The sequence below is a fragment of the Antechinus flavipes genome, chromosome 3 (genome assembly GCF_016432865.1).
Source record: "Antechinus flavipes isolate AdamAnt ecotype Samford, QLD, Australia chromosome 3, AdamAnt_v2, whole genome shotgun sequence".
Taxonomy (NCBI): domain Eukaryota; kingdom Metazoa; phylum Chordata; class Mammalia; order Dasyuromorphia; family Dasyuridae; genus Antechinus; species Antechinus flavipes.
The window spans coordinates 518663198-518688389 of NC_067400.1; the positions used below are offsets into that span (position 1 = coordinate 518663198).

The 25192-nt window shown below is 38.3% G+C and overlaps 2 protein-coding genes across 2 annotated transcripts in view; one reads left to right on the plus strand and one right to left on the minus strand.

The window, feature by feature from the left end:
• Window positions 1-25192, minus strand: part of MOGAT2 (monoacylglycerol O-acyltransferase 2) — a 48050-nt gene that overhangs the window by 8749 nt on the left and 14109 nt on the right. Inside the window, exons 2-4 of the mRNA XM_051987084.1 lie at window positions 23047-23225; window positions 3522-3726; window positions 251-425 (exon numbers count right to left, since the gene is read on the minus strand). Coding sequence (XP_051843044.1) covers window positions 251-425; window positions 3522-3726; window positions 23047-23225 — 559 coding nt within the window. The remainder of the gene's footprint in view (window positions 1-250; window positions 426-3521; window positions 3727-23046; window positions 23226-25192) is intronic.
• On the plus strand, window positions 11244-12778 carry LOC127555063 (histone deacetylase 2-like). The gene has a single exon (XM_051987083.1). It carries the CDS (start codon window positions 11270-11272, stop codon window positions 12707-12709), a length of 1440 nt encoding a protein of 479 aa, XP_051843043.1. The 5' UTR covers window positions 11244-11269; the 3' UTR covers window positions 12710-12778.

The window sequence follows — 25192 nt, forward strand, 5'->3', positions numbered from 1 at the left end:
CCATGTCTAGAAAAAGAACTCATTATATCTGAATACAGATTGAAATACACTCTTTTTTTAAAAAAAATTATTTGAAGGGTTTTTTTGGGGGGAAAGAAGAGTAGGGATCTATGTTCTCATTGGCAACATGTTAAAAAAAAATAAAATATTATTTATTTTGGCATTTCAACATAATATAAGCCATATAAGACATAAGAAGATAAGACATACTGGTCTTAGAGTGACTAAAAAAATTAAGATTGGCCCTTACCCATGAAGCAAAGCAAGTTTAACAAATCCTTTTCGGTTCCTCAGTAGCAGTGTGTAGTTTCCAGGTCGAGCATCCAGGGCCTCCTGGGCACCTCCCACAATGATCACTAGCAAGTTTCCACCTTCCTTCTTGTTCAGCAAGTATGAGACACACTCCTTCTCTGACGTGACTAGACCTAAGGGAGGCAGGGATTAGGGAGCAGAGAAGGAGACAAAGGCACTGTTTTGCATGATGGTGATACCCCACCCTATTTGTCAGCTTTGATACAAATCAGGAAGGGCCATAGCATCCTCTAGGTTCCAGGTCAGTCATTACATGGGAAAGCAACTAAAAGGGGGAGATTACGGTGTGTCCCAGAACAAGGCTTATAATATGTTTTTTTAAAATATTCTCTCCATGCTTCAAAGGTCATCAAGAATAGTGGAAAAAATAAGAGACTATGTCTCAACTCTGAAACTTACTAGCTGAGTAGCTATGAGCTATGAGTAACTATTTTCTCTCTCTCAGCCTCAGTTTCCTTTTCTGTAAAAGGAGGACACTTGTATGATTTTCCTTACAGGAATATTGTAGAGAAAGTGCATCAGATACCTCAAGTGGTTAGAAAAATGTGAATTATTCATATTATCAATCTTTCTCATGACCCCCCGAAGTGAACCCTTTATTGTAGCAAAGAGTTGTTTTCTGTTCCTGCTGACCTATTTCATGGTCTGTTCCTTTGCATTTGCTATTATCCCCATCCAGAAAATTCTTCTTGTCCTCTTCAATGATCTACATTATTTACCCATTGCCAAACTAATCTGCCTGAGGAAGCTATCTAGTATTGTACCCCCTAAATAATTCATTCTTCCTTTCAAGGCATGTCCCAGTGCTTATATACTCAATTTATATTGTATCCATGTCAAACTGTCAATATACATTCTGGAAAAAGTTTTCTCTTTTGTCATTTCTTTGTTTGTGACACCAGATAGAGTACTCTGGGGAGACAACCATTTCTGTTCAAACTTGGAACTCCCCAAAGGCAGAAACCATGTATCTCCCATCAGACTGGGTCTTTATGTGTAGGATCTCTATCTTTTATTATAAGATCAAAAGAATTTAGGGTTAGAAGGAACATCAGATGTCATTTATTTCAATCAACTTAAGTTATAGAAAAGGAAATGGAGACCCAGAGACAGAAATTCTCTCAGGATCACATAGCTAGTAAAGAAACTAGCAAGCATCATGTCTCTCTTCTGTGAAGGCGGAAGTTCCTTAAAGGCAAAAAAGCATTATATTCTTTTTTCCACATAAACCTTTTAGATAGTTCGGTGATGTGGAAATACCACTAACTTTGGAGTTAGAACTAGGTTTGAGTCTCTGCTCTGCTACTCAATATCTGTGTAACCACAACTGAATCAAAGCCCTTCTATCAGCTTCAGTTTTCTCATCTGCAAACTGGGAGGGCAAAATAGCTCTTTCTTAGGTCCTTTTCTCCCATGTTATTTCACTTGGCAATTTCATCAGCTCATGTGGATTCAATTATGCTCTCTATACAGATAATTTTCAGATCTACTTATTTATCACCAGCCTCTTTCTTCATGTCCAAACTTGAATCTCCAACTCCCTATTGGACATCTCAAAGTGAGTGTCAAATAGACATTTTAAATTCAGTTGTCCAAAACTGAATTCATTATCTTTCACCCCAAACCCTCCTCTCTCCCTAATTTCCCTACAATTGCCAAGGGTCCTACCATCCTCCTAGTCATCCAGGCTAGGTGTCCTTCTTGACCACTTCTCCCCCACCCCCCTTAATTTCTGTTGCATGTTCTTCCACCCTCACTTTTTGTATTTTCTGGAGTATTTGCCCCCTTGCCCTCCCCTGAAAGTACCACCATCTTGGTACAGGCCCTCATCACCTCATTCCTAGATTATTGCAAGTAATCTCCCTGCTTTAACCCTTCTTCCATTCTAATGTCAGTGATCTTCCTAAAGTGCAGGGCTGGCCATACCATTCTTCCTATTCTAATGGCTTCCTATCATCTCCAGAATCAAATGGAAAATCCTGTTTGGTTTTTAAAATTCTTGTTTACTATTACTTGTCTACCACATACACACCTCCATTTAGATTCCTTGTTGTTCTTCGTACAAGACACTCCATAGTCTGATCCTAGGCATTTTCATTGGCTATTCCACATGCCTAGAGTGCTAAGTTCAGCTTCCTGGCTTCCCTGACTTCTTTCCAGGTTCACCTAAAATCTCATTATCTGCTTAATCTAAATGCCTTCTAGAGGTGTGCCAGAGCCAAAACAAACAGGTTTCTGAACAATTAGCAAATATTTATGAACACACATCTGGGCTTAGCTTCCCTCAGAAATTACTTCCAAACTGAGTGTGGATCACAACATAGCATTTTCACTTTTTTTGTTGTGGTTTGCTTGCATTTTATTTTCTTTCTCATTTTTTGCCTTTTTGATCTGATTCTTTTTTTGCAGCAAGATAATTGTATAAATATGAATACCTATATTGGATTTACATACATTTTCACCATGTTTAACATATATTAGATTACTTGCCATTTAGGAGAGAGGGTAGGGGAAGGGGGAAAATTGGAACACAAGGTTTTGCAAGGGTCAATGGTGAAAAATTATCCTTGTATATGTTTTGAAATTTAAAAGCTTCAATAAAAAATAAAAAGAAATTACATCCAAGTTATTCTGTGTTTATTTACTTTGTTCAAAATTGTTTTCATCTTGGCTCCCCCATTAGATTTTAAGCTCCTTGAGTGGAGGGACTATTTTTTGTCTTTCTTTGTATCCCAAGCACTTAGAATAATTATTGGAACACAGTAAATATTTAACAAACGAAGCCTTTCACAGGATCATAAATTTAGAGCTAGAAATTACGTTAGAGATCAACTAATCCAAACCCTCAACTTTACAGAGGAAACTGAGGCAAAAGAGTTAAATGATCCAAAAGATAGTAAATACCTGACTCATAACTTGAGCCTGGGTTCCCTAATTCCATCCTATCATCCATGGGTCAGTATCCCTGGCTCTGGCAGTCTAATTCAATGTCTCCCAACACTTAGTACTGAAATGCTTTTCCCATCTACCCACAAGTTCTCTTTCCTGAATATCAGAGGTCATTACCTTGGTAGAAGGATAAGTACTCCTGTCTGGTTTCTTTTAATGAGTCTATCTTTGTGAACCAAGTCATCGTACAGAGACATCCTCCTTCTCAAATCAGGTATGGGGAATTGGCAATGGAGAAATGGGAAGGGGAAGAAACCTACCTCCAGCCAGGATATAGTCCCTGAAGACGGGAATTCGAAACCACAAAGTCAGCATCATCAGGTGGGATCGGATCCCAGGAAACAAAGATGAAAAATTGGTACCTTCAGTACAGAAATTGATGAAGGGTCCAGCAGCCAGAACACCATGTGGGTGGAAGCCGGCAATATAGTTCTGGGTTGGGTCCAAGTCCACTGTTTTGATGAGCTAGGGAAATACCATCTGTTAGAGCAGTAAGAACCCTCCTCATCTTAATGGCTTTAGAAATCTCATATTAAGGAAATCTTCCAGGAGTCCCATCTGAAGAAAACTGACCCATTGTAGCAGCTTTTTTTGTAGTGCCAAGGAACTGGAAATTGAATGGATGTCCATTAGTTGGGGAATGGCTGAATAAGTTATAGTATATGAATATGAATGATAAGCAGGCTGATTTCAGAGAAGTCTGGAAAGACTTAAATGAACTGATGCTGAATGAAGTAAGCAGAACCAAGAGAATATTGTGCACCGCAACAACAAATTTATATGATAATCAGATGTGATGGACTTGACTCTGTTCAACAACGAGATGATTCAAAGCAATTCCAACAGACTTGGGTTGGAAAATACCATAAGCATCCAGAGAGAGAACTATGGAGACTGAATGTGGATTGAAACATAGCGTTTTCATGTTTTTATTGGTGGTGGTGATTTGCTTGTTTTTTTCTTTTTCATGGTTTTTTCCCTTTTGATTTTATTTTTGTTGCACAACACAACAAATAAGGAAATATTTTTAAAAGAATTGCACATATTTAACCTTAAAAGATTAAGATTGCTTATTTTCTTGGGGAAGGGGGTAGTTAAGGGAGGAAAGGAGAAAAATTTGGAATACAAAAGTTTTACAAAAATAAACGTTGAAATCTATCTTTACATGTATTTGGAAGAAATAAAATAGTATTTAAAAAAGAAAGGTGGAACACTAATAAAGATGCATTATGGCCTATTTAAAATAGAGAAAACTGACATATGTAAAAAATTAAACTTGGAAAACATCTATAAAGAAATGACTTTTCTATAAAACCATGCCAAGTTGGGCATACTTTTGTACATTTACATGTTCATGACAGCCCTACTCAGGTGCTAATGAAATCAGGGCTTCTTAAACTTTTTCTACTTGTGACCCCCTTTTCACCTGAGAAATGTGTATGTGATCCCAAGTGTATAGGTATATAAAACAGGTATATAAATTAAACTTTACTGATTAATTAGTATTTTAAAGATTAAAATTTACTCATAATAAATCATTTTTCATGATCCCTATATTCAGTTCTGAGACTCCATATGGAGTCACAAACCACAGTTTTTAAGAAGCTGAGCATGAGACTATGGCAATTCAATTTACTTATGTTCCGTCCATCTTATTTCTGTTCAATTCAGGAAGCTTTTATTATATTCCTTTTACATGTAGGGTACTGTGCTAGATCCTGGTAATACAAAGGTGGAAATCAATAAAATTCCTGCCCTCAAGGAACTTACACACTTATGGAGGAAGAGACACAATAAAAAAAAAGATGGACAAAATATGATCTGAGAAAGAAAGAGAGACAGAGACAGAAAGAAAGAGAGAGAGCGAGGGAACAAACAACTAGAGGAAATGGGGAAACCTTCACAAAAGTAATAGCTTATATACTGAACTATAAAGGAGGGTAGAGATTCTAAGAAGCAGAGGTGAGGAAGAGAAGCCTTCCAGACATTCAGGATAGCCTGTGAAAAGAAAAAGAAAATGAGAGATGAAATACTAAACAGGGGAACAACAAATGAACCAGTTTGACTAGAATGAAAAATGTATGGAAGGCAGTAATATAAAATAATTCTAGAAAGATAATCTGGAGGCAGAAAGAAAGTGCTTTAAATGCCTTGCTAAGAATGTTGTAGCATTTGTTTTGTTTTGTTTTGTTTTGTTTTGTTAGGCACTAGGGAGCAAGTGAAAAATTTTAACTACAAAGAGAAGCACTGTTAGATCCATAGCATCAACATATCATTTTGTCAGCCAAAATTTGCTGCCTTCCAGGGCAACATATTCAAAATTTGAACATTTTTTCCCTTATATAGATCAAAAATCGACCTCTCTTCAATTTCCACCAGTTTCTCCTAATTCTCTCCTCTAAAAATAGGAGTATAAGAGGTAAGAGAGCTTTTCTCTTAAGCATCAGTGCCTTTCCTGACTCCCCCAACTGCTGGTGCCCTCCTTCCCTACTTTGAATTCCTTACAAATACTTTGTATTTCTGTTATATCCATTTATTCTACATATGCTTATTGTACATGGACATATTGTCTTTCCTAATGAAATGTAAGCATTGGAAGGGTAGAGTTTTATTTTTGTCTTCATATCAGTGGTGCTGAGCACAGTGTTTGACACATACCAGATGTTTAATATATTCTCCTGTTTTACTGCTTCATTTATTGGATGAGTTTGAAAAGAGAGATTAAAATAAGGGAGACCACTTGGGAGGCTAGTGAGATAGTCCAAATGAGAAGTAAAGAGATCCTGAATCAGGATGGTGCCTGCTTAAATGCAAAGGGGAGAAGTGAAATACATGTGGTGGATATTTACTAGGTTGGGACATTCGAGTGAATACTGGTCATGAGAGATGGGGAAGAGTTAAAGAGGAAAGAGAGATTGGAAACTGAGGTAAACTGAAGTATTAGGGTATCTTCCTAGGAAGTTTGGCAGAAGAGGGGAAAAGGAAAGATAAAGAATTCCTAGATTGAGATATACGGGTGTTCATTGCTGATGATGATATAAAATTATTACAAAGGAGAGTTTCTATTGGAGAGAACTGTTGGATTAAAGTATTAAAAAGTATCAAAGCATCAATAGTAATTTTTAATGTGCAAATAAGAGAGCAAAAAGAGGAGCAGGAGGACACATAATAGGGCAATTTTACAATTAACTTATAGAAGTTAATATATATATTTATTTAAAAAACAAAACTGTCCACAATGGAAGTCCATTGTCTATTCTACAATCCTCTTTCTTATTTTTCATTATTGAAATGGTTGTGTTTTTTGATGATTAAGATCACAATAAATAATATTTTGAAATTGAACATTTTGAGTCAATTGTGTTTGCAGACTCTAAGTAGTGATGGGTTCTTCCAAATTGGAAAGGCCTTTGGAAAGGTTTCCAGTGACAGTCTGTACCTGCCACCCAGGGGCAAGCCTTGCTGAACAAAGACAAAGTCATCACTGGAAACTGATCATACAGTAAAAAACACTTTGGTCACCATGATCCATGAAATAAATAAAAAGACAAAATTGTCAGAGCAGACAAGGCTAATGAGGATGCAGTTTTTAGATGATCTCTAAATAGGAATTTAGATATTGATTTTATAGTATTAATTTTTCAATGACTGACAAGTTATCATATTATGAAGGACTTTTTTCTTTATTTAAAAAAATTTGGCTTCATTTCTGAATTTTTCTCCCACACCCCCACACCTACACACTTGACCGTCATCCAGAATCTGAAGGAACCTTGTAAAAAGATTAAAAAAGAAAAAAAATAGTTCAGCAAAATTTAGCAACAAGTTCCCTATGTCTAATAGTACATGCAATATCCCATTACAAACAGAACTGCAGATAGTACTAAACCCTCTTATCTTCTTTACTCTTATTCCTGGAAGAGAAAACTAGGAAAAAATTGATGGAGATTGAAGAGAGGTTGGTTTTTGATCTATATAAGGAAAAAGTATCCCAACTATCAATAAGTTGTCATGAAAGGCAGCAAATTCCCTAGCAGTGGAGATCAATCAATCATCAAACATTTATTAAGTGCTTACTCTGTGTCAGAGACTGTGCTAAGACCTGATACACAAAGGTAACAGTGAACAGTTCCTAGTATCAAGAAGCTTATCTTCTATCAGGAGAGGCCATGTGGTGTACGAAAAGATATAGACACTTAAGATACAAAGTAAATTTGAAGGGGAGTGTTTTTGAGGATAGGCTGGATGGTCATTTGTTGGGGAAGGAAATGGAGGGGAATTCAGGCCCAGTAAGAGGTCGGATAGATGCCTTTTAAGCTGAAGCCCTTGCTAGGATTCTGAGAATAATGCCATATCATACACCTTTTCATATTACAACATATTGTATTAATCAGATAACAAGCGTTTTTAAAGTCTTTTCCATGTGCCCAACATTGTACCAAGCATCGGGGATTCAAAGAAAAGCAGAAAATAGTCTCTGCCCTCAAAAAATTGATAGTCTAATGGGGGAGATAATATGTAAATATCAAGGTACAGACAAGATATGTGTGTGTGTGTGTGTGTGTGTGTGAATTTGTGTGTGTATGATACATATACACATATATAATAAATATATGCATCTGTGTGTATATGTATACACACACACATATACAGAGAGAGTAGGATGGAAGGTAATCTGTGAGAAGGCAGCATGAGCTAGGGAGATTAGAAAAAGCTTCTTGAAGAAGGGAGCATTTCAGCTGAGTCTTGAAGGAAGCCAGAGAAGTTGAGGTGAAGCAGGAGAGCATTCTAGGTATAAAGAATTCAGAGGGAAGGCAAAGAGATGCCCTTACTTCACAAATAAGGAAACCCAAGTCCAAGTGAGTTGTCACTTGTCCATTGTCACACAAGTACTTATATCAAATGAGGTTACCAACCTTCAAACACTTTACACGTTAAAGTTCAGCTATTTGTGATTTCAGGAGGATAGATCTTCCTTCCACAACTGCAGACTATAGCTGCCCATGTCTTAGTGTGGGACGGGAATCCCAGAAAATTGTGTCCCTGCTAGCCATCTCTGCCCTTGACCAGACTGGTCCTTGGATAATCCAAATACAGTCCATCAAATGGACCTTTAAGTTTTACCAGCTGGTAGATACAAAGTCATCATAGATAAAAAAACAGTCAATAAGTATTTATTAAGTACCTACTATGTACCCAGCATTGTGCTGCCTTTCCTAAAGGAGCTTACATTCTATTTTTACTCCAACATGTGCCAGACATGATTGGTCATCTAAACCTCTGCTTGAAAATCTTCAATGGCTGGAAAATCACTTTCTTCTGAGACAGCCCATTTTCATATGTCTCATTCTCATCTACTGGACATTAATTTCCAAGAAATAGAGACCAGTTACAAAAATGGGGTTGGTTTGGTGTGATAAGCAAGAGAACCAACAGATTTGTCTCATGAACACCAACTCTATCTTGTATTCTTCTCCTTCTTGTTTTTCTGCAAATCATCCATGGGAAATTAGATGGTATAAATCATCTGTGTTTCATAAATGCAGGTAGATACAATTAGTCAACATCTCTTGATACTAGGAAAACAAAGATCTTGACACTTACTTGCCACCTTTCCAAATTGACCAAGATTCACTGTTCTCTCTCCTCCCAACTGGGAAAGCCCCCATCCTTCCAATTAGATATTAGGTTACCTAATTTTGTATCCTATTGTTTTCTTTTAATTAATTGACATTACTTGATTTTTTTAAAATAAAAATCCATCTTACTCGATATTTAGGTATATTCCCAGTGGGCTGACTGGGAAGTCCACTGACCCATTTATTATGCTTGTTTTGCTAATAAATTATATAGCGCAGACTGTGTTTTTTCAGTTATTAACTATTCATGAAAGTAGGAACTGAGCTTTATTTAGGATCATGGGATTATTGATCTAAAGCAGAAAGGAACTCCATAGGCAATATAATCTAACTTCATTTTATAGATGAAGAAACTGTGTCATAGAAAGGTAATTTGCCCAAAGTAATTTGACATCAGAGACAGGATTTGAATTGGGATCTCCTGACTCAATGGAGCATCAAGGGAAGATCTGCTTTGGTTTCAAGATTTAAGGATTGTATTAAGAATAGCACCTCCTCTAAAAGAGGAGAATGTATTCTCAGCAGAAATGAATTGCTGAGATTGGGGCAAAAGGCAGCTGTGGGCCATGGGACATGGAAGAAGATATGATGACGAGCAGCTCCCTAAATCTTACAAGGACCTTCTTTGTTGGCCGAAGAAACTCATGGATATCACATTAATCTAGTTTAAAGTATTAACACATAACTTTTTCTCCTTTTTTTTTGTACTATAATATTTATTTCATTTTTTTTTTTGGTTGGCGTGGCTATTTATAATGTTTAATAAAAAGAATTTTCCATTGTGTCTATTTTCTGGACATTATTATTAATAGTAGTTTCATTTCATGATTATTAATGAAAATAATTTTGTTACATAGACATGGAGGGGATGTTCAAAATGCCCTGATGATTTCAGAGTCTATATTCTTTCTTCCAGGTATATCTATTCCCTACATTTCTTAGATATTAGACATTTATCAGAGAAATTTGCTTTAAAGTTCCCCCCCACCAATTAACTTTCTGTTCTAATTCTTGTTGCATTGTTCTTATTTGGGCAAAACCTTTAATTTCATGTAATCAAAACTGCTTATTTTATCTCCTACGATCATCTCTCTCCTTTGTTTCAGCAAGAGCCCTTTCCTTATTAATACTTATGAAAAGAATCTCTTTCCAACTTCCTATAATTGGTTTATAATATGGTCTTATATAACTTGGCCACATATCCATTTTAAGCTTACTGTATATCAAGTGAGATAACACATAAAAAGCACTTTGCAAACCTGAAAGCATGATATGAACACTAGCTATTAAGATTGTTGATGTGGATATCCCAACTAAGTTTGCTGAAAGAGAAACTAAAACCCAGACTGGGGAGGAGATTTGCCCTAAATCATAGACTTAGTAAGCATCAGAGCTAAGTTTGAGCCCAAGTCTCCTGTTAGCAAGTCCCATTTTCTTTTCACTAACCCAGGATTCCTTTAATCATCTTAGAGTACTCATTCCCTAAGATGCAGACTATACATTGACACATGCTCAAGCCAGAATCCCTAAAGGACTCTGGGAGAAGTTCAGGGCCCCAACCCCTGCCCTTTCTTGTGGGAATATGTTGGAATCTTTACAAACTGCTAACTCATTAGAGTTGATAGATTATTGATCTGATCTTACAAGAAGATGTTTTGGGCCAGAACCTGAAACAAGGTACAAAGTAGAACTAATTGATACAATGCTGGTGTTCACACCTTTACTCATTGGAGTTCACACCTTTGGGAAATTTGAGGGTTTAGTATGAGATATCTGAATTCACACCTCCCTTGAAGCTCTTAGGGCTAGAGAGCACCATGGGAGAAAACCCATAATCCCTCTCTCTCTCTCGTATAAAAGAAACAGACAGAGGCTCTCGGACAGATTTCAACAGAATTACATGAAAAGTGGAGCTGGCTGGAGGCTGAAGAAGGCAGAGGCAGAGGCAGAGGCAGAGGCAGAGACTGAAGGACAAAACCTTTGGATTTGGAGACATTTGGAGGGAGCTTTTGGAACCAAGCAGAGAGAGAGGCCTCAACTAACCAGGCTAATTTGGAAGGAGAAAATAAACATTTGTATTTTTACCAGCTGGCTGCATTTGGGGTAATTCTTGATCTGAACTGATACTAAGGCTGCCTCCAAGAAAACCTCCCCCGAGAAACCTACCTGCTCTCCCCCAGAGGGAACTATTCTACTTATTTTAAAAGAAGAACAGAATCACCACATTTTGGCACCTGAACAGGGACCACTATCACTACCATCCTCCGTCCCCTGCACGCTCCCAGCCAGCCGCAAAGGCAGCAGCAGCTGCAGAAGCCCAGGATTTTGGAGACAGCAGCGGCAGCCGCGGCGGCAACAACTGGGAGTCCATGGCGTACAGTCAGGGAGGCAGCAAGAAGAAAGTCTGCTACTACTATGATGGTGATATTGGAAATTATTATTATGGAGAGGGTCATCCTATGAAACCTCATAGGATCCGCATGACCCATAACCTGCTATTAAATTATGGCTTGTGTAGGAAAATGGAATTTTATAGGCCCCACAAAGCTACAGCAGAAGAAATGACCAAGTATCACAGCGATGAATACATACAATTTCTGCGCTCAATAAGACCAGATAATATGTCTGAGTATAGCAAGCAGATGCAAAGATTTAACGTTGGAGAAGATTGTCCTGTGTTTGATGGGCTTTTCGAGTTTTGCCAACTATCAACTGGTGGCTCTGTTGCTGGGGCAGTAAAATTAAACAGACAACAGACTGACGTGGCTGTTAACTGGGCTGGAGGTCTTCATCATGCAAAGAAATCAGAAGCATCAGGTTTCTGCTATGTTAATGATATTGTCCTTGCTATCCTAGAATTGCTGAAGTACCATCAGAGAGTCCTGTACATTGATATTGATATCCATCATGGTGATGCTGTTGAGGAAGCATTTTATACAACAGACCGTGTAATGACTGTATCATTCCACAAATATGGTGAATACTTTCCTGGCACAGGAGACTTGGGGGACATTGGTGCAGAAAAAGGCAAGTACTATGCTGTCAACTTTCCAATGAGAGATGGTATAGATGATGAGTCCTATGGGCAGATATTTAAACCAATAATATCAAAAGTGATGGAGATGTATCAGCCTAATGCAGTAGTGTTGCAGTGTGGTGCAGATTCATTATCTGGTGATAGACTTGGATGTTTCAATCTTACTGTCAAAGGTCATGCTAAATGTGTAGAAATTGTAAAAACTTTCAATTTGCCCCTTTTGATGCTTGGAGGAGGTGGATACACAATCCGTAATGTTGCCCGTTGTTGGACATATGAAACTGCTGTTGCCTTAGATTGTGAAATTCCAAATGAGTTGCCATACAACGATTACTTTGAGTATTTTGGACCAGATTTTAAATTGCACATTAGTCCATCAAATATGACAAATCAGAATACTCCAGAGTACATGGAGAAAATCAAACAATGTTTATTTGAAAACTTGCGCATGTTACCTCATGCGCCTGGTATACAGATGCAAGCCATCCCTGAAGATGCTGTTCATGAAGACAGTGAGGATGAAGATGGAGAAGATCCAGACAAACGAATTTCTATTCGAGCATCTGACAAGCGGATAGCTTGTGATGAAGAATTTTCAGATTCTGAGGATGAAGGGGAAGGAGGACGTAGAAATGTGGCTGATCATAAGAAAGGAGCAAAGAAAGCAAGAATAGAAGAAGATAAAAAGGAAACAGAGTACAAGAAAGCAGATGTTAAAGAAGAGGAGAAGTCCAAGGACAACAGTGGTGAAAAGACAGACACCAAAGGGTAACCCAGTACTAATTGAATCTCTTACAAGTTAAATGTGGTTAAGTTTCAGTTAACCTAGCCAAATTAATATATTCTAAGAATGATGAATACAACTAAGGAATTTTTAGTATCATATATTCAGAAATGATCTACATCAACCATCAGCTCTTGATGCTAGACTTTACAAAATGAATTACTATACCAAATCCTAGCTCTCAAAATTTAATGAGAACTAAATGAACAAAAAATAAACAGACATTTTCTGCCACTATAATATTTGTTTTGTTATATATAGTTACAAATGTTAGTTTAGTCAAAATGCATTTAAACTAAAATTGTGCCACTTTTATATTTTGCCTTTTGAACAGAACCAAATTGGAACAGTTCAGCAATCCTTGAATTAAGGGAGCCTCACACCAATTTCAGGAAAAAGTTTAAATTGGGAACATATTGGGAGGAAAAAAAAATACAGGTTTCTTTTCAAAAGAGACTGCTGACTTCATTTTGTACTACTTGGAATGGACCGTATTTATTTTCAAAATGGCTTTTTATGGTTGTTGGCAAGTTGTATTGTGAGTTTTTCTAATTATGATGCAAAATTTCTTTCTCCACCATGCTTTATGTGATAGTATTTAAAATTGATGTGAGTTATTATATTATGTCTAAAAATTGATCTATTAAAGAAGTAATTTGCCTTTCTGAACTGATTTTCCATCTTTTGTAATTATCTTTATTAAAAAACAAATTGTACTTGGGTTGTCTTTCATTTTTCATTGTAATAGGTTGTCAAATTTGGGTAGACAGGGTAGAGTACAAGGGTTACATAGAATTTGTATATTGGGTTTCATTGGGGGTGATGAGATTGATTGCAGTTAATGTGAAAATTTCTTGGGTATCTTATTAAGTTCATATACCTCAAATTGAACTGACCATAGTATGATATAGAAGTACCTGCATTATTGATTTTAATGAATTCCCTAGAAATCATTATTCAAATACAGTAAAACTTTTTTTTTAACTTAGTATTCAGATTGTAAAAGTATCAGTAACTACTCTACATTATTTGATAAGCTTTACCTCTCTTATCTGATCTTCAGATAACTCTCTAAGATGTCCCAATTCAGTTAAATATGGTATAAGACAATCCTAGATGAAGCTAGTTGTTACACCAAAGAAATAAACCATGTTTCTCTTTGGAAAAGGAATTAGATCTAAACGAGTGGAAATTGGTAGGAGAGGATCTTTGTCAATTCTATAATAAAAATGGGCCTAACTCAATTTCCAAAGACATATTTAATACATATAATTTAATACAACTAGCTTTAGGAAATTTTATAACTATTAAAATAAGGAAAAAGAAGAAACAGCAGCAGGGAGAGGTGTCAACTATACTAGGTGAAAAGGAGCAAGAATCAGATAAGAATGGAGTTAAGTACAATTCTGAGTATGATACTTCACAGCAGGAGGAATTAGGTCATTCTACATCTCATGACCTTCCCCCCACAATTAACCCTTCCTGGGTGGAAGAAGAAGGGGGAGGGAGAGAGGCAGAAACACAGTCAACTTCTCCTGTAAAGCAGAATTTGACAAGATTAGAAAAAGCATTAATTAAGGCAAAAAATGAAGGAGAAGATATATCTGATTTTATAAATGCATATCCTGTGATTGAAAAGCTTGACTCTTCAGGTCAAAAAGAGAGAAAATACACTCTTTTTAATTTGGAAAAAATTAAAGATTTGAAAAAGGGTTGCACTCTTTATGGGGCTACATCATCTTATATGAAGATGTTACTAGATAATTTGTCTTATGAAATCTTAACACTGAATGACTGGAAATCCATACTAAGACATGTCTAGAACCGGGACAAAATTTATTGTGACTTTCGGAGTTTCATGAATTATGTAGGATTCAAGCCCAATGCAATAGGCAAACAGGAGCTATTGGACAAATCACTTTTGACCAACTAGCTGGTCAAGGTCAGTATGCAGAGAGTTCAGAACAGATTTATTATCCCATAACAGTGTATGAGCAAATTTCTAAGGTTGCAATAAAAGCTTGGAATTCTCTCCCTGGACAGAAAGATGGAAATAATGCTTTCACAAAACTAGAGCAAGGTCCCAATGAACCTTTTGCAGATTTTGTGGGACATTTGCAAACAGCTGTAATAAGAACCATTGGAGAAAATGCAGCAACAGAAATAATGACTAGACATTTGGCTAAGGAAAATGCCAATGAGGTTTGCAAGAGAATTATATGGGGGCTAGACAAAAATGCTCCTTTAGAGGAGATCATAAGACACTGTGCCACAGCGGGCACAAATGCTTATTGTGTCCAAACTATGATGAACATGGAAAGACAAGGTCCTTCTTGGCAAAGGAATTCTACAGAAACTCGTCGATGTTTTCAGTGTGGAAAGGTTGGACATTTGAGAGCTCATTGTAGAAATGGAGATACAATGAGAAGACAGGCTGACAGAATAAAGGGCCCAAAACCCCATGTCCAAAATGTAATGGAGGCTTTCACTGGGCCTCTGAATGTAGACTGATCCAGAGAAATGAGAGGCAGGGCCTAGGCCCAAAGTATCAATCAAAGAACAGGTGGGGCATGATAGCAGCTAAGGTCACACCCAGAGAGACTTTAGAAATTCAGGACTCTGATGTCATCAACCAACAGAAAAGCAATCAGGATTACAGTTGGAGAGAATATAGATTTTTTAACCCAACTGGGCAGTGTCCAGTGCAAACAACTCCAATGTAATTACCAGATGATGAGGAGAAATCCCAAATTTCTAAAGTCTCTCTGGGTGTGACCTCAGCTGCTATCATGCCCCACCTGTTCTTTGATTGATACTTTGGGCCTAGGCCCTGCCTCTCATTTCTCTGGATCAGTCTACATTCAGAGGCCCAGTGAAAGCCTCCATTACATTTTGGACATGGGGTTTTGGGCCCTTTATTCTCTCAGCCTGTCTTCTCATTGTATCTCCATTTCTACAATGAACTCTCAAAATAGAAGGGAATTAGATAGGTTAACTGCTTGGGGAAGAGGATCTGCTTATATTTCCACAGGTGGAAAAGGAATCAGATGGCTGACAATGAGACTATCAAAAGAACTTTAAAATCTTCAGCTTTCAGTTCCTGAAAAACCAGCAACAATCATTGTATTTCTGTAGATGAAATAGAAAAAGAGAAAAACTTCAAAACAAAGGAGATTTAAGAAACATCTGACACTGAAAGAGCATGGCTGACAATGAGACTGTTAACAGGACTCTTAAAATCTTCAGGAATCATTGGATTTCCTAACACAAGATGAGACTGTTTTAGTTCTTGAAAAACCAGCAAGAATCATTGGATTCCTTCAGATGAAAAACTGTTGATGAGAATTTTGCAGTACTTCAGAGCTTACAGGAACTATTGGATTCCTGGCACATAAACTAATGGACAATGGAATCCTTTTGGACAATTTCTAGGTCTTATGGACATGTATAAATTTTCAGGTTGATTTATGTTATTTGTTACATTACTACTTGCCTGTATTATATTGCTATGTGCTTATGTATTTTATGTAATTGCAAGAATCATTGGATTTCTTGAGATGAAAAATTGTTGATGAGACTATTGCAGTACTTAAATTTTCATGTTGATTCTTGTTATTTGTTACATTACTACTAGCCTGTGTTATATTGCTATGTGCTTATGTAAATTATGTGTAATGCCTCCCATATTGATGGATTCATGTATACCATGTATATCTGTTTCAAAGTTCTGGCCCATATTGATGGATTTATGTGTACCTGTTTCAAGTGAGCCCCTTCAGAAACCCGCTAATCTGATTTGACTTCCTATTTCCTTTGGTGTTTTCATCTCCCTTCCTGAGGTGTCAGGGAAGATGTGATCACCTTTTTTGGGGGGTTCTCACCTCCTTGAGAAGTCAGGGAGGTCATGACCACCCTATGTTCTAAAACAAAAGAAAGGGGGAGATGTTGGAATCTTTACAAAACTGCTAACTAATTAGAGTTGACAGATTATTGATCTAATCTTACAAGAAGATGTTTTGGGCCAGAACTTGAAACAAGATACTAAGTAGAACTAATTGATACAACGCTTGTGTTCACACCTTTACTCATTGGAGTTCACAAGTATGAGAGATTCACAAAGTTAACTATGTAACTTTGTGAATTCACACCTCCCTTGAAGCTCTTAGGGCTAGAGAGCACTATGGGAGAAAACCCATAATCCCTCTCTCTCGTATAAAAGAAAAGACAGAGGCTCTCAGACAGATTTCAACAGAATTACATGAAGAGTGGAGCTGACTGGAGGCTGAAGAAAGCAAAAGCAGAAGCAGAGACTGAAGGACAAAACCTTTGGATTTGGAGACATTTGGAGGGAGCTCTTGGAACCAAGCAGAGAGAGAGGCCTCAACTAACCAGGCTAATTTGGAAGGACAAAATAAACGTTTGTATTTTTACCAGCTGGCTGCATTTGGGGTAATTATTGATCTGAACTGATACTAAGGCTGCCTCCAAGAAAACCTCCCCTGAGAAACCTACCTGCTCTCCCCCAGAGAGAACTATTCTACTTATTTTAAAAGAAGAACAGAATCACCACAGGGACAATTTTATGGACTGTTGTTATGCCCCCATAGAAATAGGAACACAGAGATAGAAGAAATCTTAGGGATCACTTAGTTCAACTCCATTTTACAGATGGGGAAGTTGAGGCTCAGAATGATGATATGACTTTCTTATTGTCATGAAGGTAGTAAGCAAAACAGTCACAACTATAGCCCAGGTCTTCTGACTTCTAACAAAATACTTTTTCCCCATTACATCAAAGTGCCTTATTCTTAGAAACCCTAAGAGAGGTGGCAGGTCTGGGGAGCTTTAAGTCCAATCCCAAGGGCAAGAATAGGACCCGGAACCTCAGTGATCTTTCCTGAGGTCAAAGATCCTTTCTTTCATCTAATCTATATACCCTAGAAACTTTGGACTTTTATTTATCCAGAAAGGTGTAAAATCCTTTAGAGTTTGCAAAACAAGGGGAAAGGGAAGTTTCTTAACTAGGTTGTGGATGAGTTAGGCTGCAGTGAAATCAATGGTAATCCATAAGATGTGACTTTAACAGGCATCTGTCCTCAACAACTCTCACTGGTTTATCATAGTTTGTGAGCATTTAATTTTAGCAAGTCCTAGGTTATAAATCTAGAACTGAAAGGAGCCCCAGAAGCCATCTGGTTAATGCATCATTAAAAAAATAAATACTGCTATCTTTTATTTTAAAAATATTTTCTTACACTTGCATTGAAAAATACATTTTCTTACACAGGATGATGAGCATGGAAATATGTTTAAAAGAACTGTACGTGTTAAACTTATATTGGATTGTTTGGTGTTTAGAGGAGAGGGAAAGGGTCAGAAGGGAGGGAGGGAGAAAATTTGGAGCACAAGGTTTTGCAGAGGTGAATGTTGAAAATTATGTTTTCATGAATTGGGAAATACAAAGTTAAATAAAATACCTACATTTTGCAATGTATCCCCTTTCTTTCTATTAGAGAGCAATTTCTTAAAAGAGGAGAATAAATTAAACAATTTAAATAAATTAACCCCCATATTGAGAAAATCTGACATTATATGCTTTGCTCCATACTCATAGTTCCCCTATACACACCCTATAAAAAAACAGGACCAATACCCTCATTTCCCTGGAGAAACTGAGCCTAGACTAGGTTGGGTGAAATTGGAAGAAGCCTCAAAAGCCAGACAGTCCGACTCACACCTGAGCAGGAGACTTTCCTACAACACCCCAACAAATGGTTAGCCAGACTCTGAAGCTTTCCAGTGACAGGGATCTCACTACACAGAAAGAAAAAAACTCAGGGCTTTCTCTGTGAATGACTCCCTGAAGAAACCCAAATTTTGTGCATCTAATTGCACCCCAATATCAGCTTCTGAAGCTCTCCCAGGCTGATGGCTCAGGAAAAGCTACATGCAATATACCCCACCCTTTGCTGTAATAATACCCTCATTGCTCCCTGAACAGGGCTCAAGGTCGTGATTTTGTGAGGGACCCTCTCTGAGGATTTCCTGGAACCTTGCATGCAAACTTAATTTGTCCAAGTAGGATCCCAAAGCCTTGCAGGATCAATTCAGAGTCATCGGAACTTTATTTTTAGCCATGCTTTAACAGGGAAGTGTTCCCAAGCATGGCTCCTATTCTGGTCTGAGAAGGAAGGTTTGATCTCTCTCCTAAAAGAATGAGCCCTATCAAACTGGGCATCCCTTTTGTCCCAGCAGTGTTTCTACTGGGCTTATATCCCAAAGAGATCTTAAAGGAGGGAAAGGGACCCAAATGTGCAGAAATGTCTGTGGCAGCCTTGTTTGTAGTGGCGAAAAACTAGAAACTGAGTGTATGCCCATCAATTGGAGAATGGCTGAATAAGTTGTGGTGTATGAATGTTATGGAATATTATTGTTCTGTAAGAAATGACTAACAGGATGATTTCAGAAAGGCCTGGAGAGACTTATACAAACTGATGCTGAGTGAGATGAACAGAACCAGGAGACCATTATACACAACAATAAGACTATACGATGATCAATTCTGATGGATGTGACTCTTTCCAACAATGAGATGATTCAGGCCAGTTCCAATGATTTTATGATGAAGAGAGCCATCTATACACAGAGAGAGAGAGAGAACTGTGGGAACTGAGTGTGGAGCACAAGATAGCATTTTCATTTTTTTGTTGTTGTTATTTGTTTCTATTTTTTTCTCATTTTTTCCCTTTTTGATTAATTTTTTTCTTGTGCAGCAAGTTAATTGTATAAATATGTATGCATATAGTTGGATTTAACATATATTTTTTACCATGTTTAACATATATTGGATTACTTGCCATCTAGGAGGAGGAAAGGGGGGAAAATTTGCAACACAAGCTTTTGCAAGAGTTAATGTTGAAAAATTATCCATGCATGTTTTGAAAATAAAAAGATTTAATTGGAAAAAAAAAAAAAAGAATGAGCCCTACTGATTTTAGAATCAGGGGCCTGGATTCAAACCCCAGCTCTGTCACACACTCATACTTGCATCTTCTATTTTTATCCTATAGGGTAGTTGTGAGGAAAGCTTATTGTGAATCTTAAATTACTAGAGAATTGTGAGTTTTTATCATACTTTGCATCTTTTCCTGTCACAGAGCTCTTAATGCAATAAGTTTTTGATGTTTGTTGACTGATTCACTGGATGGATGGCTGATTCAGTGAGCAGTTTGAGCTTTCAAAGGTCTGGCTTATATTTTCTTCTTGACTCTAGATATTAGAACCAAAAACCCCATGGGAATTAGACAGAAGGACCTGGGGAACAAATATAAATTGAGGAATCTGAGACAGAGACAGAGACAGACATAACAAGTGAGAGAAAGACACAGAGACAGACAGAGAGAGAGAGAGAGAGAGAGAGACAGAGACAGAGAGAGAGACAGAGATACATAGCGAGAAAAAAAATGGGGCGGACACAGAGAGACAAAGATAGAGGCAGAGAGGGAGAGAGAAGGAAGGAGAGAGGAGGAAAGGGAGGGAGGGAGGAAGGGAGAGAGAAGTCATATAAAGATAGTGCCAAAGAGTATGGAATGAAGGTCTCTGAGAGCTGGGTTTCTAAGAGCTGGAGGTGGGCAATATCTACCCTGTCAAGAAAAGTCCAAAGATCTGTCCCAGAGTCTGTTCAGAGGCAGCAATAGGAAATGCATGATTTAACTGACCTGGGAGGGAGGGCTGAAGGACTGATAAATTCATCAGCAATTTTCCTTATCAGATTAGGAGCTGAGTTCAAGTAAATGACTTTGAGAGGGAAGACCCTCTTTTCTTTTACTCCCAAATCCTGTTTACTCCCAGTCCACTGAGTTCCTCCAGCTTTGCTTAGTCCTAATTCCTTCTTTCCACCCCAGCCATGTTCACTCCTGACTTCCTTCCTTATCCCCACCCTAAATACTCTCATCCTCTCTATTCCCTTACCCTACCCTTTACTCCTTGTCCACATCCTCCATCAGTCCTCCTCTCTTCTAGTATTCTTGATCCTTCCAGTTCTGCTCACTCCTACCCTTCTCTGTGCCATCTCGATCATATTCATTCCTCCTCAGATCTGCTTCCTACTACCCCGTTCAGTCCTCACTCCTTCCAACCCTATTTGCCACCAATGCTCCCTTTCCTTCTCTTTCAGATCACCTCCCTCAGATAGCCCTTTGCCCCAGCCATGTTTCTCTCTAACAGTGATAAAAGCCTATCTTATGGACCTGTGCCAGCCAGTTCTGGCTGAATTCAAGATCTTCTAGAGGAGTGTGGGAAGTAAGTGGAGTAGAGAAATGATAAGGAATAATCAGATAGGACAATGAAAGAGCACAGTGCAAAAAAAAAATATTAAATGAACTTAATGCTTTACTGAATGAATTTAGGAAGGAAAGCTTAGGTTATACAACATCAATTGGATCCCTCACTGCTGCTAGGCAATCCTACTGTACTTCCCTCATCACCTCACTCTCCACAGCAGCTCTTGAAATCTTTTCAAACCTTTCATGGCTCCTCCTTCCCCATTCTGCCAGCTAAGACCCTTGTCTCATATTTTACAGAAAAAATTTACCACGTACTCTCTATTTTCCATTTCCTGTCACTCAGATGCCTTTAGCCACTGTCTCCTCTTTTACTCCTATTTCACATGAGGAAATGAGCTCACTCCTTACTAAGGCTAACTCCTCAATTGATCCCATTCCATTCTATCTCCCAACAGATCACTTTCTCTGTCGTTTCTACTCTGTCACTTTACTGGCTCCCTACTGCCTACAAACATCTCTATACTTCCCTTATTGTTAAAAAACAAAACAAAAAAAACCCCTCACTTGATCCTTCTGTCCTTGAAAAACAACATCCTCTATCTCTTCTATCCTTTGTAGCTAAACCTGAAAGGCTGCCTACAATAGGTGTCCCCATTTTCTCTCCTCTCAGTCTTTTCTTAATTCTTTACAACTTCTGAGTTCATCATTCCACTGAAACTGCTTTCTGCAAATTTATCAATTATCTCATAGTTGCCAAATCCAATCCTCATCCTCTATCTTCATTCTCCTGGAGTGGAGAATGCAGCACTTGACACTAATGATCACCCTTTCCTCTTTGATGCTCCCTTAGGTTTTCAGGATACCCACACATTCTCATGGTTGCCTCTTGTCTTAATTACTCCTCTGTTCTTTTTTTGCTGAATTCTTGCCTAGAGCATGCCCTCCAACTATAGATATCTCCCAGTGTTTTGTAATGGGCCCTCTTCTCCCTCTATGTTACTTAGTGATCTCATTAGTTCATTAGCTATTAGCTCATGGATTTAATTACCATGTTAATGCGTGTGATTCTCAAATATACCTATCATAATCCAATCTCTCTGTTGACCTCCAATTTTGCATCTCCAGTTGCCTTTCAGATATTTCGAATTGGGATGGCCAGAAGACACTGAAACTCATGTTCAAAATGGAGCTTATTATTTGTCCTCCTAAATCTTCCCCATCTCCACTTTTGCTATTACTGTAGAGGGCAATGACATCTTTCTAGGCCCTGAGGCTTGAAACCTAGGAGTCATCCCACAAGCATTCAAATCCCTTTATAAACATCCCCCTAACTTTCTAGGTTTTTTACCCCTTATTTTCTATTACAAACAAAATACTCATTTTTTTTTTTTAACAGTTGGAATTAAGTGACTTACCCAGGATCACACACCTGGGAAGTGTTAAGTGTCTGAGACCAGATTTGAACTCAGGTCCTCCTGACTTGAGGGCTGGTGCTCTATCCACTGTACCACTTAGCTACCCCTCAATCTCCTTTTAGGCATTTTCTCTGGTTGTCCCCAAGACCTGAAATGTTTTGCCTCCTTATTGCTGTCTACTGGCTTCCTTTAAGTCCCAACTACAATCCTATATTCTATATATATTCTATATTTTGAAACCCCTCTTAATTCTAGTGTCTTCTCTCATTTATTTACTTCCTTTTTGTCCAGATTCTACTGTTTTTTCTCTTATTTATAGCTTTTTTGTCCAATATATAGCTTGTTTATATACATTAGTTTGTTGTCTTCCACATCAGCAATTTGAGGAACTAGCCTTTGCCTCTTCTTGTACTCTTAGTGCTTAACACAATACTTGGCACATAATAGGTACTTAATAAAAGTGGATAGACTAATTAGATGTAGCTGCATTTCCTCTCCTCTCTTAGGTTGGACTAGAATCTGAAGTTCAATGGTCACTTCCTGCTTTTGCCTTGAATTCCAGATTCTTTCCACTGTGCCAAAGCAATAACTCACCCACTCTCAACTCTCCAATAAGCCCACTTACTGAGATAGGAAAGTAGTCAGCCATGTACTTCCACACACGACATCGCTTTAGGAACTGGATCTGTCTCCCACCTTTCCTTGGGGTGTCTCTATCCAGGTACCACCAGGCTGAATATAGCATGCTGAGGAACCAAAAGCGGGTGAAGAAGAGCCCAATGAAGATGGCTATGCAGATTATGCCTGGGAGAAGAAAATATGCAATGTAATCAGCGGGACAGCTCAGATCCGAGTGCCCACCTCAGCATAAGCATGAGTCAGGCCGCTGTTTTGGTAATGAGCTCCCTGTCACGGGAGGTCTATAAGCAAAGACTGGATGACTACATCAGGGAAGTTAGAGAGGAGACCTCTGCATTAGATGGGAGGTCACACTGGAATAAATATGAGGTCACAAACCCTGATAGTCAATGTGATTAGAGTCAATGAAATGCCAGTTCTGATATTTTGCCTTCTATGCACTAAGGTCTCTGACATTTCACATTCTATCTAAAGGTAATCCTGAGGCAGCATAATGTGGTAGAAAGAGGACCTTGATCCAGTCTCTGGCTCTCTGCCATTCATTAGCTGTGTGGCTTTGAGCAATTCATTAATCCTTGGGGCCTACATTGTCTCCCCTCTTCCCCCAGTAAAATGAGAGTATCAGACTAGGGCAGTTCTAAGACCCCTTTCCTTTAGAAATTTTTTTGTGGATATCTTTTATTTTTGTATCGTCTTACTTTAGCTACATCTCTCTTCCTTTCTGTATCCAGAACTCATCTCTTGTGGGGGAGAAGAGATGAAGAAAAAGGAAATGAGAGGGAGAAGAAAGAAGATAAGAAGGAGGAAGGAGGGAGAGAGGGAGAGATAAAGTGAGAAGGGAACAGAGAGAAGAGAGGAAGAGGAAGAGAGGTAGACAGAGGGGGGAGGAGGAAGAGAAGGAGGAAAAAGACAGAGAGAGAGAGAGAGAGAGAGAGAGAGAGAGAGAGAGAGAGAGAGAGAGAAAGGCAAAAAGAGAGAGAGACAAAGAGAGGAAGAGAGAAAGGAGAGGGAGAGAAGGAAAGGAAGAGAGAAATAGAGAAGAGACAGAGAAGAAAGAGAGAAGGGGAGAGAGAGAAGAAGGGTAAAAGAAAGGCACACACAGAGAGAATAGTAGCTTAGAAAAGCTGAGCTATATGTCAATTGTCTGACAGTATATTTTACCAACCACCAAGGGCCCTTTTTAAAAAGTATTTGCCTCTATACCAACGTAGCTGAGCCTTGGATCCACTTCTTCTGTTAATCTTGTCAGCATATTTCCCACTCCAGGTCCCTAGAATTTCATATTAGTAATTCTGTCCTTTAATCGTGACGTTATATTTACTCCTTTTCGATATCTTATTGTCTAGCTCATTGGAGGCACTCAGAAAATATATAGTCAGCGATTGCATAGGTCTAGAGAAGCCCACTTTGAAAGACACAAAGCAAACACACACACACACACACACACACATAATATACAGCTAGGGTTAACCAGGGAAGGCTTCCTATATACAATGAGTTTTAAATCTAGCTTGGCTGTCAAATCATAAGAACATGGGATTAAAAACTGGTAGGAGATCAGCTGGAAATCTATTCCAACTTTCTCATCCTTAGAGGAAGTCCTAGGAACATGTGTAAGTCTGTTTCTGGAAATGCTTGAAGACTTGGGATGGAGGGACCCTTCTCTCCCCTTCAAGGCATGATAAAGATACAGACTTTGTATTGACTGCTGATTTGGAATTGGGTATGCATTTAGAAGACACTATCTGACCAAATCTCTCCCTGTCCTTCTCTACTATTCTTTCTTCCCTCTCTTCCTCTTGGTCCATCAGTGTCTCTCCTCTTCTTCATCTTTCCTTTCTTCTCCTTCCCTCCTGTGTCTCTCTGTCTCTCTTTCTCTCTGATTCCCTTCCATTTCTCCTCACTTCTCCTCTCTTTCTGTCAGTCTCTCTTTGTCTTCCTTGCTCCATTTCTCCTCTCCTCCCTTTTCCTAGGCCCTTCTCTCTGCCTTCCTTCATCTTTCCTATTTTCTCTGCTTCCCCTCCATTTCTCCTCTCCTCTCTTCCATGTGTCTTTCTCTGCTCTTTCCATCTCTCCTATCCTTCCCTCCTCCTTTCTTTCCTACTCTTCTGATTGTTTGAATGAAGAAGTAA